This window comes from Rutidosis leptorrhynchoides, chromosome 1 (genome assembly GCF_046630445.1).
Source record: "Rutidosis leptorrhynchoides isolate AG116_Rl617_1_P2 chromosome 1, CSIRO_AGI_Rlap_v1, whole genome shotgun sequence".
NCBI classification, from domain to species: Eukaryota; Viridiplantae; Streptophyta; class Magnoliopsida; order Asterales; family Asteraceae; genus Rutidosis; species Rutidosis leptorrhynchoides.
The window spans coordinates 35,019,732-35,033,464 of NC_092333.1; the positions used below are offsets into that span (position 1 = coordinate 35,019,732).

The following is a 13,733-nucleotide window of genomic DNA, read 5'->3' on the forward strand; positions in this document are numbered from 1 at the left end:
GAATTGATAATTTTTTCTCATTTTTTAAACCGCTTTATGGGTATTTTAGTAATTTGCGTTCTCATATATAAATGTTGTGAAACTAGTTTTTTGGCCCGCGCTATCGCTACGGGTTGGTTTCGAAAAAAAATAAATAAATAAATAAAAAAGGTACTGTAGCTACAGTAGCAGATATTCGGGTCGGGTTGGTGGAGCGGATCAAGGGATCCGGATGATATTGGGTTAGTGGTTTGGGGAATCAAGTTTTGAAAAGAAAAAAAGTTACTATTCACGGATGGTGTCAACCAATCATAGGTTGACACCATTTACCACAATTTATATATATATATAAATATAATACTGTAATAAAGTGAGGATGGAAATGGAATGGAATGGAAGGATCTAGAGAAAGGAGTAGGGTGTGAAAGGAGAAAATAGCAATTAACCTATGTAGAAAGACAAAAATGCCATTAATTTAATAAAATAATAGTTTGAAATGGGTACTATTCATTAATAGTGCCTCAAATTTGCTCAAATGTATATACAACAAGTAAAAGGTTAGCGCGCTTCGCTGCGCGAAAATTACGATTTGTTGATTTGCTTTATTACATAGCAAACCTAATTTAGTTGTACATATACCTGCCGTGGAGTTCTGCTAGGCAGTAGTTAATACAAAGAAGCATCTTACCAAGTACTTATAACAGTATTGTTGATAAAAAAGCGTACAGTAAACATGTTCAGGGTAAATATGTAACCGCTGTTATTCTCCCACATAATTATTTCTTCTTCTTTGAGGAGCTGGTTTATTCATCTGTTATAGAAATTGTTAGTGTTTCACAAATAGGAAGCTTAATAATTTTATTACCTTGGGATGAGAATAAGACTCTTTTTGCTGTTGATTGGCTGGGAGTGTTTTTGGCAGTCAATTGCTAACAGTGCGTTGCTTACATACGATACCTACATACAATATACTCATGTGTAAAATGACTCATCATACTGTAATTGCGCATGTTAAAGTAGCTTTACATATAAAGCTATAAATATAAGTTTACGGGAACTATCAATAAATCAGATTTCATTAAAGATATCAAAGTGTTAGAAGAATAATATGCTTATACTAAATTGAGCAGTTTAAGAGGTCGTAAGCATTTCAATATGCTTAAAGCGACTTTTGATTGATTTGACCAACCCAATACAACCAATTTCAATTCATGTTTAGTACAACATAATGGTGAACGAATCATTACTGTGTTGTACAACACAACACGAACAATATAAGATATTAAGAAGTAGCAGTATATCAAACACATTAAAGCACAAAGAAAACATACGCATACATACATAACCCGTCAGAGTAAAAAAAAATATATTATAAAAAAAAAAAGTTGTGTACCTTTGTGCTGAAGCCGAATACACACAATGGATGATCTAGACTGATTTGCATTTGTAGTGGAAGGCGTCCAATGCATCAACTCCTGAGACGGAATACTCATAATTTATATATCTTTTATCTAACTCATTATAAGAGCAGCAAAATAGGCAATAATAGCAGTCCCCCTAAAACATATAGCATCTTGTTAATTACAATTTTAAACTATACCGAAATCACAATGGAGTATGTAGTATAAAACTACAAATATTTAAAATACCTACGCAACATGGTCCAAAGTCTACAGACATCAAGAAAGCTAAAAGAAAGCAAGCAAGCACACTAAAACAAATATGAAGATGCAATAAACGATTTTTAAATTACTGTAAATCAGGAAAAGGGTCCAGGACGATGTAAACTTCCAACCGATAACGTACAAACCATCACATCAGAAAACGTTAAAGAAACACTAATTTATACGGAATAAAAACTTACTGCACGTTAGCCATCTTTGATCTTTGATGGACCATTTGACGGTGTTCAACTTTCATCTTCTCCTCTTCTTCCTCGTCATAATCTTTTTTGGTCTTGACACTTTAAACAACTGCTGATGTGGACACCGATTTGGTTGCCAACTTTTATGTGTTTGAAAGATGACTGGCATTACTGTCTACATCAGCTCCACGGGAACCAAAAGTTTGTGGCGCAGATGTAATTTGATATTGACTCGTCGTTGCACCTGCAAAAATTGCAAGCAAATAATAACACAAAAAAAAAAAAAAAAAAAAAAAAATACAAATAACACAAAATGATAACTCACCAATAGAATCGAGAAGAGTAGGATTTGTTCATCATTGCACCTGCAATTCAACTCATCATAATACCTGTAACAAAACCATTAAAAATTAAAAACGTAAAGGAAAACAAAAATATGATTAAAAAAAATTGAATATAAATAATCAAATGATGAACAATTGATTTGCTATGAATCATACGGGATTGTACCATATTCGCATCAGTTTGGTCATTTCGTAATCTTCTTCTAAAATGACATAATTGAACTAACAATAATGAAATCAAAGAACAAATAAATACTAACAAATTAAAAAGTAAATCCAAACTCTAACCATGAATCGCTCTTTAACGAATATCACTGACTAAGCGACATTAGCATACATTAATATTAGCCATTAACTATCGTATGAAACAACAAATTCATTTGAAATGGGCCACATTACTTTATAGCTTATAATAAGGAAAATAAATAATGGTAGAGAAGTCTGAATAACACAGATATGTTTATAATTTTCAATATAGTAATGGCGAAAGCAAAAGAGAATACGGTGTATCTAGTGTTGCATAGTCAACAAAAAAGAAGCTTTAACGTACTCTGATGTAACCGTCTAGAATTGTGGCAAGATCCGTGTCGTATCCGGTCGCGTAGCACAGAACGAAATCAGATCTGAAATGGATTCCTGAATCCGATGACCGTAACGGATAATTTTGGGGGTCAAACATCTCTCGAGGGTGAAGGTTAACGATGCGAAGCGGCGGTGAATGGAGATGGAGAGTTAAGAAGGTGATTGTGAGATGCGAAAATAGGATGAGATTCAGATGTAAGCGAGGTTCCAGACTAATGAGATCTAGAGAAATGACGAAAACGCCCTTACTGTTGGTGAATAGTAAAAAAAGTTGCTCAATTGTAATAATATTAAATATTAATATTAATATTAATATTAATATACAATACAATGTGAACCCTTTATTTGGAATATTCAAGAATCTGAATCTCATTTAAATTTCTCGTTCTTCTGCTAGTTGTTTAAAAATACTTTAATACTACATAAGAGGAAAACCTATTTAACACGGCGGAGTTTGGAGTCTTATACTTGTGTTCTACTTAAACTAGGTAAGTTGAACTACTGTGTACTGTCTATTCATTGATTGATCCTTTTTTGTTTCTGTAGCTGACTTTTCGTGTACTTTGACTAGTATTATTCATAATAATTATAAATTATAATTCGCAATGGTTGATAGAATCTTTTTGATTTGCCAAACATACAACCTTTACAACTATTTCGGTATGAATTAACAAGGTTTTGAATTTAAATTTGTTGGGTCTTCAATCTCTTTTTCTTTATTTCCCCTAGATTTCATATACTGGATGTGCAATAGAAACAAAAAAGCTGTGATTTTTGGTATAAGTTGTGGGATTTGTGAACAAGATATGATTTTGGATAATGGATATGGTCTTTCTTAGTTATTCAAGTTTTTTTTTTTTTTTTTTTTTGGTTGGTTTTTATTGATTGATGTGCTTTTCCGTAAAAAAGAAAAATTCCAATCTTGTTTGAGATTTGAACAAGAAAGTTCTTATTTTTAGATTAAAGATAGTTGGATTTTGAAGATACCTTGCTTGGATATGGATTTCATTGTGTTAAACTACTTAGTTTTTGGACTGCGATTCATTCGATTCTCGTCTGAGTAATTTTGTAGTTATATCATTTTTCCCAATTTTTGCATAACTTTTTATGAAGTTATGGGATTTTAAGTACAAACTTAGGTCTTTTAATGGTGTTGTGCTTAACAATTTTGGATATGAGTTTATTGAAGTTGTTTTTTTGTTAAATTTGAATGTTATTTGTTATATTCTATACTAGTTGAGTTAATCTTTACTTCTCATCTCATTTTTTTGACAGACTTTTATAAAGATATGAAGAAAAAAGTTGTAATTTTTAGATAAATTTTTTATGTTCAAGATTAGAGCCAATGATGGAGCCATGAAAAGCTAGCAGGTGCGATCTCCCTTCCATAAAATATTTATTTGATGAAAATGTTTCCAAAGTTTAGATGTATAAAACTTTAGGATTCTGCCAACGACAGCTCTAAGGGCTGCCGTTAAAATCCAAAATTTCAATAAACGCCTTACAAAAGTCAAAATAAACGCCTTACAAAAGTCAAAATAAACGCCTTACAAAAGTCAAAATAAACCGCCATGTACAACTCATTGTTGCACACTAGAAAAGGCTTAAAGGCTGTCGTTAGCAAAATCTAAAACTTTATAATTGAAAATAATAATACTTCAAAATATGTGCTTCCATCAGTTTGTAAATAAATATGATAATAATGTGCTTGTTTAGATATGGATTTAAGTTCTACATCTTTGAATTGTTTTTGTTGGTTTAATTACTTAATGCAGTTTTCTTTCTTCTTCCACAATATTGCCAAATTTGCTTGTCATATGAACGGAAAATTTCCCATTTTTAGATAAAATTTGTAGGATTTTGTACAAGATTAGATCTATGGATGATGTTGGGTTTCTTCCCAATAACATGTTCGGATATCCAACCGAATCCATGATGGATTTCGATTACATGGATGAAATGTTATTAGATGGATGTTGGTTACAAGTATCGGACACATCCGAATACATAAATAACGTCAATCCCATTTTCAATCCATGGCCAACCCTGGGGCTCAACAACATACCTCATCTCCCCGAAGATGTTCAAGACGGAAGGACAAAATCGTCAATTGTCAAGAACCTTTCTGTTAGTCAAAGTCAAAGTCAAACTGTAGACGGATCAAAAACCAATTTTAGTAATCAATCGGGAAACTATGTAGAAAATTCTAAGACATGGTGGATCCCACCCAGTATTAAAATCGGGGTGAGAGATAGACTAATTCACGCGATCGAGAACATGAAACATTCTTCGATACATAAGAACACACTTATTCAAATATGGTTACCAGAAAATCGACAAGGAAAGAAAGTGTTGAGTACAAGTGAGAAACTCTTCTCGATAGGTCCAGATTGCCCTCAACTTTCTAATTATAGAAACATATCTCAAAATTTTCATTTTGCTACCGAGGATGATTCTAAGCATATTGTTGGATTACCTGGAAGAGTGTTTATGGGTAAGGTTCCTGAATGGACACCCGATGTTCGGTTTTTTAAAGCAGACGAGTACCCGAGAGTTGGCCATGCTCAACGGTTGGATGTTCGGGGGACCGTTGCAGTCCCTATTTTTGACCAGGATAGTCAAAGTTGTGTTGGTGTTGTTGAGGTTGTTATGACTACTCAAAAGACCAATTATACCCCTGAAATCGATGGTGTTTGTAAAGCTCTCGAGGTATGGTTTTCTTCTGTTCTGATGTTATTGATCTCAAATGAACCCTATATGGCTATATATTACAAATTAATCTTGTTAAGAAATTATTTAATGTTCTAAAGTTTCGGTTTTTGATAGGCAGTTGACCTCAGGAGTTCTGAATCGTTGAGCTCGCAGAAAATCAAGGTAATATGATGTTGATTACAACTTTAAACAAACGAATTCATGAAGTTTTATTACAAACTTTTGACTGAAACTTAGCGATGGCAACGGGCGAAAAAAAAATCCGTGACCCGCTGGTATCCGTATCTGTGATGGGCGGGTATATTCAAAAAAACTTACCCGCGGGTATGGGATGGGTAAAAATTTTACTCGTTGGTGAGTCGCGGATATATGTTTAATTACAAATTTTACCCGTCGGGTAAAATCTGACCCGCGAACCCATTATACCCGTTTGAGTAACCCGTTAACCCGGATACATATGTTTAATTATAAATATATTGCCAGGAGAGCAATGGTTTGTATCAAGCCGCACTTCCCGAAATTCTCGAGATTTTGAAATCCGCTTGCCGAACTCATAACTTACCATTGGCTCAAACATGGGTCCCGTGTATTCAACAAGGAAAAGGTGGGTGTCGGCATTCGCACACAAACTTAAACCACTGCATATCAACTGTGGACTCTGCTTGCCACGTGCGCGATTCTCGTTTTAAAGAATTTCAAGAAGCGTGCTCCGAGCATCATTTATTAAAAGGTCAAGGTGCTGTTGGAACAGCATTTGAAACGAACCAACCTTGTTATTTTCCTGATGTAACGTTGATGACGAAAACTGAATACCCGTTATCACATCATGCTCGAATTTTTGGTTTATGCGGGGTTGTAGCGATTCGTCTTAGAAGCACACTCACTGGTAATGTTGATTATGTTTTGGAGTTTTTTTTACCGGTTGACTGTAAAGATCACGATAAGCAGAAAAGTTTGCTCAACTCGTTATCGGTAATCATACAAAATGTTTGTCGAACTTTAAGGATTTTAACAGATAAAGAGTTGTTGGAAGAAAGTTTGGGTGTTTCGGATAGTATAGAAAAAGTGTTGAAAGTTGAAGAAATAGTGACGAAAAATTCTACGGATTTGATTGAGAAACAGCTTAATGAATTTGGTTCGGGTTCTGGTGAGGGTAGTTTGGTAAAAGATGATATTAAGCGGCCAGAGAGACGGCGTGGCGGTACTAAAACAGATAAAACAATCACGTTGGAGGTGCTTCAACAGTATTTTGCTGGCAGCCTGAAAGATGCTGCAAAACACCTCGGTGGTAAGCATTTTTCAGAATGTTTTTAATGATTGCTGTCACTGTATTGATGCTTTTCGAATAATGAGGTGTTTGGACATAAACTCAGTAATTCCTTTTTACACTAGTTGCTAGCAAATTTTATTTTTACACTAGTTTGTTTAGACATAAGAGATGGCAATGGGCGGGAAAAAACTTGCGAACCGCAGGTGTCCATACTCTTGAGGGGTTGGTAAATTCAAAAAAATTACATTTTGTATCCGTTGACGGGTCGTGGTGGGTCGTGGATATATAATGCCCGTGACGTGTAAAATCCGACCCATCAATTTGTGATGCCTGTATGAGAAACCCACGGTATACCCGTTAATCCACATAAATATTTAGTTAATATGCACGAGTATATTTTTTTAAACTTGCGCGTCGTGGGTATTTTTGGGTCGCGGGAATGGGCGACAAAATTAACCCGTTAGCGGGTAGACTGGGCCCGACGGGTAAAAAAAAATCTTGACAGGCGGATAGCAGCCTCGTAGCCTCGCAGGTATAAGGGATATGTGCCCGGCGCCCACGGCACCATTCCTGCTTAGGATCGTGATTCATTTTTGTACGAATCTTGTAATTGCAGTTTGTCCAACAACGTTGAAAAGGATATGCCGGAAACACGGGATACAACGCTGGCCGTCTCGAAAGATTAAGAAAGTTGGTCATTCATTACAAAAGATCCAGCTTATGATGGATTCTGTTAATGGAGCCTCGGGTCCATTCTAGATCGAGTCGTTTTATTCAAATTTCCCAAACCTTGCTTCTACCAACCAGGCAACAAGCTCGATTTCACCTTCTAATCAGCAAACGATCGACTCAAACGCTATTGAGGGAGTCACAAAATCACTTTCCCCCTCATGCAGTCAAAGTCAAACTTCCAGTTCTGGACAATCTTGTTCGAGTGAGACCCACCCGTACTCGCATCCACACACGCCACCAGTTGAAGATATTGTCAAAAATGTTTGGAAAAGGGCCCGCAGTGATGCCGAGGTTCATGTGTCAATTTATAGTCAAGATCGAGAACAAGAACCGGAACATAAGATTTTTCAACGATCTCATAGCCATAAATCGCTGGTCGAGTTTCCAACTACTCCAACACTACCACCAAAAGCTCGAGATGAAAATATTCAAAGAGTTAAAGTCTCTTTTGGTGAAGAAAAGGTACGTTTTCGGTTGCCAAAAGATGGGGGATACAATCAGTTACTTGAAGAAATTGCGAAGCGGTTTAGTATAAACAATATCCACGAGTTTCATCTCAAGTACTTTGATGATGATTCAGAATGGGTTCTTTTAACTTGTGATGCCGATTTGGAGGAATGTATCGATGTTTATAGATCGTGCAAGAGCGGGACTATAAAACTAGCTCTTTTGGAACCTCACCATATAGTTGGTAGTGTAGGTAGTAATGCGGTCTTATAAAAAGTGCAACCTGGTTCAGTCATATGCCTTTGTGACGGGTCGTCTTCACTAGGTCTGGTTAATGGATAAACACGGGCTGTTTTGGCACAACCCAAGGATATTCGGGTTATATGACAAGAAGTTGTCAATATGTACATTGATGGGTTGTAATGTATGGAGATTCTAATGGGCGTGCTTGATGCATCATGAAATCCGCAAGATTCTGAATACGCTCGTTGATGCATCGATGGTTGTACTGTACGGTACTATCTGGAAAGCATTAGTAAAATGTTAAAAATCTTGATGCAAGTTATATTTAGTGTGGCATCTGAGATTTGGTAAAATGTTTATATCATATGCATATCCTTTTTAGCTTTTATTGTCCAATGCCGTGTACAAATTATCATTGTAGGCACATTTTTTTTTGATGTTATAGTGTTTTGTATTATGTTGTAGTGTATTGTATTGTATTGTATTGTATTATGTGTGTAAGAAGTTGTACATTCTTGTAGTTGTAGGTTGAAAAACAATAAAATGGAGAAAACTGGATTATTCATTTTTTGTATGAAGATTGCTTAAGTTTGGTCATGGTTTGGAAGTATGTGGTACTGGAGATGGGATTTAGCGAATTTAAGTTACCTAAGTTGTTAAAATCACATGATATAGCAGCTATTCATTTAAAAAAAAAAAAAATGAAATTTATACCGATGAAAGATGAAAGAGCAATCAAATGATACAATAAAGCAACGAGACACGACTCATCACAACAAAACGAACCTAAAAACCAAACTAGCTAAACAACTAAATTTAATGTCCGCAAACAAAATACAAGACACCAAACAACCAAGCCACACAAAGAAGCTAAAACATAGAAATTAAACCAACAAACAATCGAACCTAGCACAGCGAACAAAAAACACAAACAACGACATGAAATAAGTTTAAAGACAAACAAAACCCAAGCAAAAGAACAATAAACCGGCCCACAAGTAATTGACCGGTTTCTTCACAATTTGGACCGGGTTTCTTCGCAAAGCAAAACCGGCCCAAGTAATTTTACCAGAAAGGTGTTTTTGAACCTGGTTAGTCGAGTTCAAACCCAAAACCCCCAAATCCCCGTCAAACATTTCCCGTTTTCACTTCCGGCGAACTTTCCGGCCCCAGTCTCTGTCGTTATATCTCCGGCGGTCGTCAATTTTGTTTCTTCTCCATACCTCTGTCTCTACATTGAGCCGGTTAGCTTGAGTTTCGATCCTTTTTATTGACGTACTCTTACCTTTCCCATTTGTCTTGTTTCATAAAAATTGAACTTCGCCTTTTCTCTTATAATTCATTAATTTATGTATGTTTCGCAATTGTGTCGCTATTGAGGTTCGATTTTAAACTGTGGCTGTGCAGAAGGCTGTAGCTGTAAAATTGGGAAGAACAAAATTTAGGTTTTCAAACACTTTTCTGTATAAAATTTGAGATATTAAGATAAAAATTTGTTTGTATTCAACAATTTCAGGCTAATTTAAGTTGCTCTTTAGAAACATATTCAATTAATTAATTAATTTTTTTTTTTTTAAATTATAACCTGACTGAAACAATTCCACGTTTTAGTTGAAATTAGGTGTTCAATTTGCAATTTTGTTTATAGCTCTGGACAAAATAATAAAGGAATATGTTGTTCGTAGGTTATATTCCTTTTGAACTGAGTTTAAGAAATATTAGTGGCCTGCCTCTCTTAGCGAGAGCTCGGGAGTTCGACTCCACTGGGCTGTAACATTGCACTCAATGTTATCCCTGAAATATCCACCCAAGTCGCCTTTCGCTTAGTGCGGGGGCAGCGGGGAGGGGGGAGTTACCGACCACGCTCTCGAATTGGTCCGGGTGTCCTCCAAGGGCAGTAGTTGGGGGCGGGTTATGTAACTACGAGAGATGAACGCGTGGGTGGTTAAGTCCCCTTGGGTGATCCCAAACTGATGTCCAAAAAAAAGAAATATTAGTTTGAATCGTAAACTTAGGCTAGTGATTTCATAGTAGTATATGAGATAATTACATTCTGGAAAAGGTCTGTAAAGTTTCGCTTATTCGTTATCTAACTTTATCTACATTTTCTAATCTTTAATTGTTATAGAAAAAGTAAAGACAAAAATGGAGGCAGTGGTGATTGATGCTGGCTCTAAGCTCCTGAAAGCAGGTTTTGCCATTCCAGATCAAGCGCCTTCCATGGTAATATTAATGTTCAATTTTTCTTTTTTCTTTTTTTTTATACTTTTTTTTTTTTTTTTTATATCATATTTTGAAGGTAGGATTGCTTACTGGCATATGTGTATTATGTGTTTTGTTATTTTTTTTAACCTTCTCGTTATGTAGTTTGTTGCATTTGATTGTGTAACTTGTTTGATGTATGGCTCAGGTCATTCCAACTCAAATGAAAATCATGAATGATGATGGATCATTGCCTGATTCTCCATCGCTTCAGGCTAACTATGTTGATCCAGTTGTCCGAGGTTTTGTTAAAGATTGGGATGCTATGGAGGATCTATTGCACCACGTTCTTTATAATGGTCTAGGATGGGAAATTGGTAATGAAGGGCAAATTTTGTTTGCAGATCCGCTATTAACACCCAAGGTTAGCCAATTGTTTTGATTAAAATTTATTTGTTGAATGCTTTAATATGCATTTACTTTGTTGGATCTTGCATTCTACCTATGATTTTCTTGTATGATATAAAGAAATGCATTTTACACTATTTAATTAGAATGTTTAGAGAAGCTGTTGCATGCCATGATTAGTAGAAAATATTTAGCTTTCATACTTCTTTCCTCATATTTTGCACATGGCTGGTCTGCCTGGTCATGTTTCTGCTGTTAAACCGACGTGTTAAATTTTAACTATCTGAAATTCTGAATTAAAGTCTGTTGAAGGAATTATCTGTAAGAGTATAAGTTAAAACACAGATGGATCAATCCTATTTAATGTTCATGCTGCCAACTCATTCTTATAAAAGGTGTATCAAAAAGTATGTCCATTTACTGTTTAACCCTTGCTGGTTATTCGTGTTTAAATGAAATAACTAATTTGTATAAACTTGGTTTCTAATGACCCGTTCTATTTCTTTATCAATTTGAATCAAATTTTGTTCTTAATATTACAGGCTGCCCGAGAACAGTTGGTGCAGTTGATGTTTGAAACATTCAACATCTCAGGGTTCTATGCTTCAGAGCAAGCAGTACTGTCACTCTATGCAATAGGACGCATTTCAGGCTGCACTGTTGATATTGGACATGGAAAAATAGGTATATAAAAAGTTTGCTCCTTGAATATATAATTCCTAAATATGATTTACTGATCTTAACTTTGGGTTTTACTAGATATTGCTCCTGTAATCGAAGGGGCTGTTCAACATGTGGCTTCAAGAAGATTAGAAATTGGAGGTGCTGATTTGACAAAGCTGTTTGCAGAGGAGCTTGCAAAGTCTAATCCAACAGTTAAGCTTGATATGTCAGACGTTGAGAGATTAAAAGAGCAATATGCACAGTGTGCTGAGGATGAACTTGCGTATGAAAAAACACTACAATCATGCCAGGAGGAACAACATACTTTGCCTGATGGCCAGGTCGGTTTTACTATGATCTCTGTGTGTGTATGTAGTTAATCATAATATGTTGAACCACTTTTTTAGTTACTGATACAATTTGTTGTTGTTTTGATGTTATGATGTTGCAGGTGATTTCCATAAAACGAGAGAGGTTTACAGTGGGAGAGGCATTGTTCCAACCTTCTATTTTGGGTTTGGAGGCCCATGGCATTGTTGAACAACTTGTTAGAATTATCTCAAATGTATCATCTGAAAATCATCGTCAGTTGTTGGAGAACACTGTCCTGTGTGGCGGAACATCTTCAATGACAGGCATATCCTCTTTTCTGCAGCATTTGCAAAATATATTACTCTTAATTCAAATCTTTAATACTTATAATTATTATTATAATTATAATTATACTTATGGTCTTCTGTATCGCTCTTCAGTCTCTTCTTTCAACCGACTTTTATACAATTCCTCAATTTCATGGTGTCTTTATTTTCTGCCTGTGTTATTACTAGAAACAACTAGAACTTAGTTGGCTGGAATATAAACAAAAGTGTTTACTTCTGGTCACTTGTTAGAGGGATCTGTATTGATAATGTCATGAAGGGGTGGGTGCACTCAGAGTTGTCAAAATAGGTGGGTCAAGGTGGATTGGGTAACTGGTCAACTCTTGTTATTTTTGGTATAAGTCGGACAAGGTGGGGTGATCCCTTTAGTCTCCGAGAATGTAGTCGTGATGTGGTAAATCTTCTTATATTCATTTGGCGTGTTTTCGCACAATAGTTTATGATTTGACCCATCTCGTTCTGTTAGAGACAAAACGTAACTTTTTTACCAACCTGCTTTACACGATAATTTGAACACATGAACTTATAGGAATGATGATGATGATGCAACTATTGGTTTGCTTACACATGAGATATTGTTGCACTGCAGGTTTTGAAGATAGGTTTCAGAGGGAAGCTAGTCTTTGCTCATCTTCCATTCGTCCTTCTTTAGTAAAGGTAGTAATACATGTAATTTTTCATATGATTTAAAGAATTGAAACTTATTAAATGCAATATAGAGACCAGAAATACGTGCAGTGTCTAAAGTGCTGGCTGATTAGTGGCAAAAATGAAACTTTACCTGTCTAAAAGTTAAATCTTGAATACTCATCTGTTTATGATGTTGCATAGGAGCAGAGTGTGCTCGAACTTGACTTGACCACCATAGCCTGTTATTTAATTTAAGCTCATTTATGTAATTCAACATCATAAACATTAGAACTCATGGTTTTCCATACGAAAAACTTTTTATTGCAGGCTCCGGAATACATGCCAGAAAACTTATCAATGTGTTCAGCATGGGTGGGTGGTGCCATACTTGCCAAGGTCGTCTTCCCTCAAAATCAACATATAACCAAGACAGATTATGATGAATCAGGACCCTCTGTTGTCCACCGCAAATGCTTCTGAGAACATGTTTTCTTCTTGTTGTGTAACTGTATCCTACTTAATAGGACTTATCAGGGTTACTAGTCTAAGAGCTTGGCCGATCGTAGTAGTATATATGAATGTTAACATTTACTAATTATTGGATGACGATCGTTGTATCAGTGAGTTCATGTTAGTGGTAAGTTATTACACGATGTCTCCATCTTTAATCTATTCTTCTTGATATCTTTTCTTCATCAAGTAGTTATAGATGTAGGTGTAATTTTCTACTTGGTAATTGCAAACATTACGTAAGTATTGCTGTCTGGGGTGCAAATGAGCCACCGCAAGCTAGAATTAAGCTGCAAATGCTAACCATGTCTAAACTAAACACCATTTGGTATCTCTATGCTTAGGATTGGCTCATGAACCTGTTGAAAGTTTCAGTGATATTGTTATTTCGTCAAAGATATACATCTATGTTGGTTGTATACCGGAGGGATTCATACCATTCGGTACTTAAGTAATTTATGCACATTGAGTTATAATCTAGGGTATAT

At 35.6% G+C, this 13,733-nt stretch overlaps 1 protein-coding gene, 1 long non-coding RNA gene and 1 pseudogene across 3 annotated transcripts; 2 read left to right on the plus strand and 1 right to left on the minus strand.

The window, feature by feature from the left end:
- Positions 1–707: 707 nt before the first annotated feature.
- On the minus strand, positions 708–1,862 carry LOC139858818 (uncharacterized). Its single transcript, XR_011763090.1, has 3 exons — positions 1,844–1,862; positions 1,373–1,454; positions 708–936 (listed from the first exon to the last, which is right to left on the minus strand). It is a non-coding gene; the product is annotated as an uncharacterized lncRNA (long non-coding RNA).
- Positions 1,863–3,904: 2,042 nt separating this feature from the next.
- On the plus strand, positions 3,905–8,726 carry LOC139886416 (protein NLP5-like; annotated as a pseudogene).
- Positions 8,727–9,260: 534 nt separating this feature from the next.
- LOC139858827 (actin-related protein 7-like) lies at positions 9,261–13,421 on the plus strand. 2 transcript variants are annotated; one of them, XM_071847671.1, is made up of 9 exons: positions 9,261–9,417; positions 9,581–9,618; positions 10,302–10,396; positions 10,584–10,799; positions 11,326–11,467; positions 11,543–11,787; positions 11,898–12,081; positions 12,695–12,762; positions 13,063–13,421. In XM_071847671.1, the coding sequence occupies exons 3-9, from the start codon at positions 10,319–10,321 to the stop codon at positions 13,213–13,215; spliced, it is 1,086 nt and encodes a 361-aa protein (XP_071703772.1). In that variant the 5' UTR covers positions 9,261–9,417; positions 9,581–9,618; positions 10,302–10,318; the 3' UTR covers positions 13,216–13,421. The 2 variants fall into 2 exon arrangements, with proteins under 2 accessions (XP_071703772.1, XP_071703766.1); XM_071847665.1 differs by lacking the exon at positions 9,581–9,618.
- The last annotated feature ends 312 nt before the right edge of the window (positions 13,422–13,733 follow it).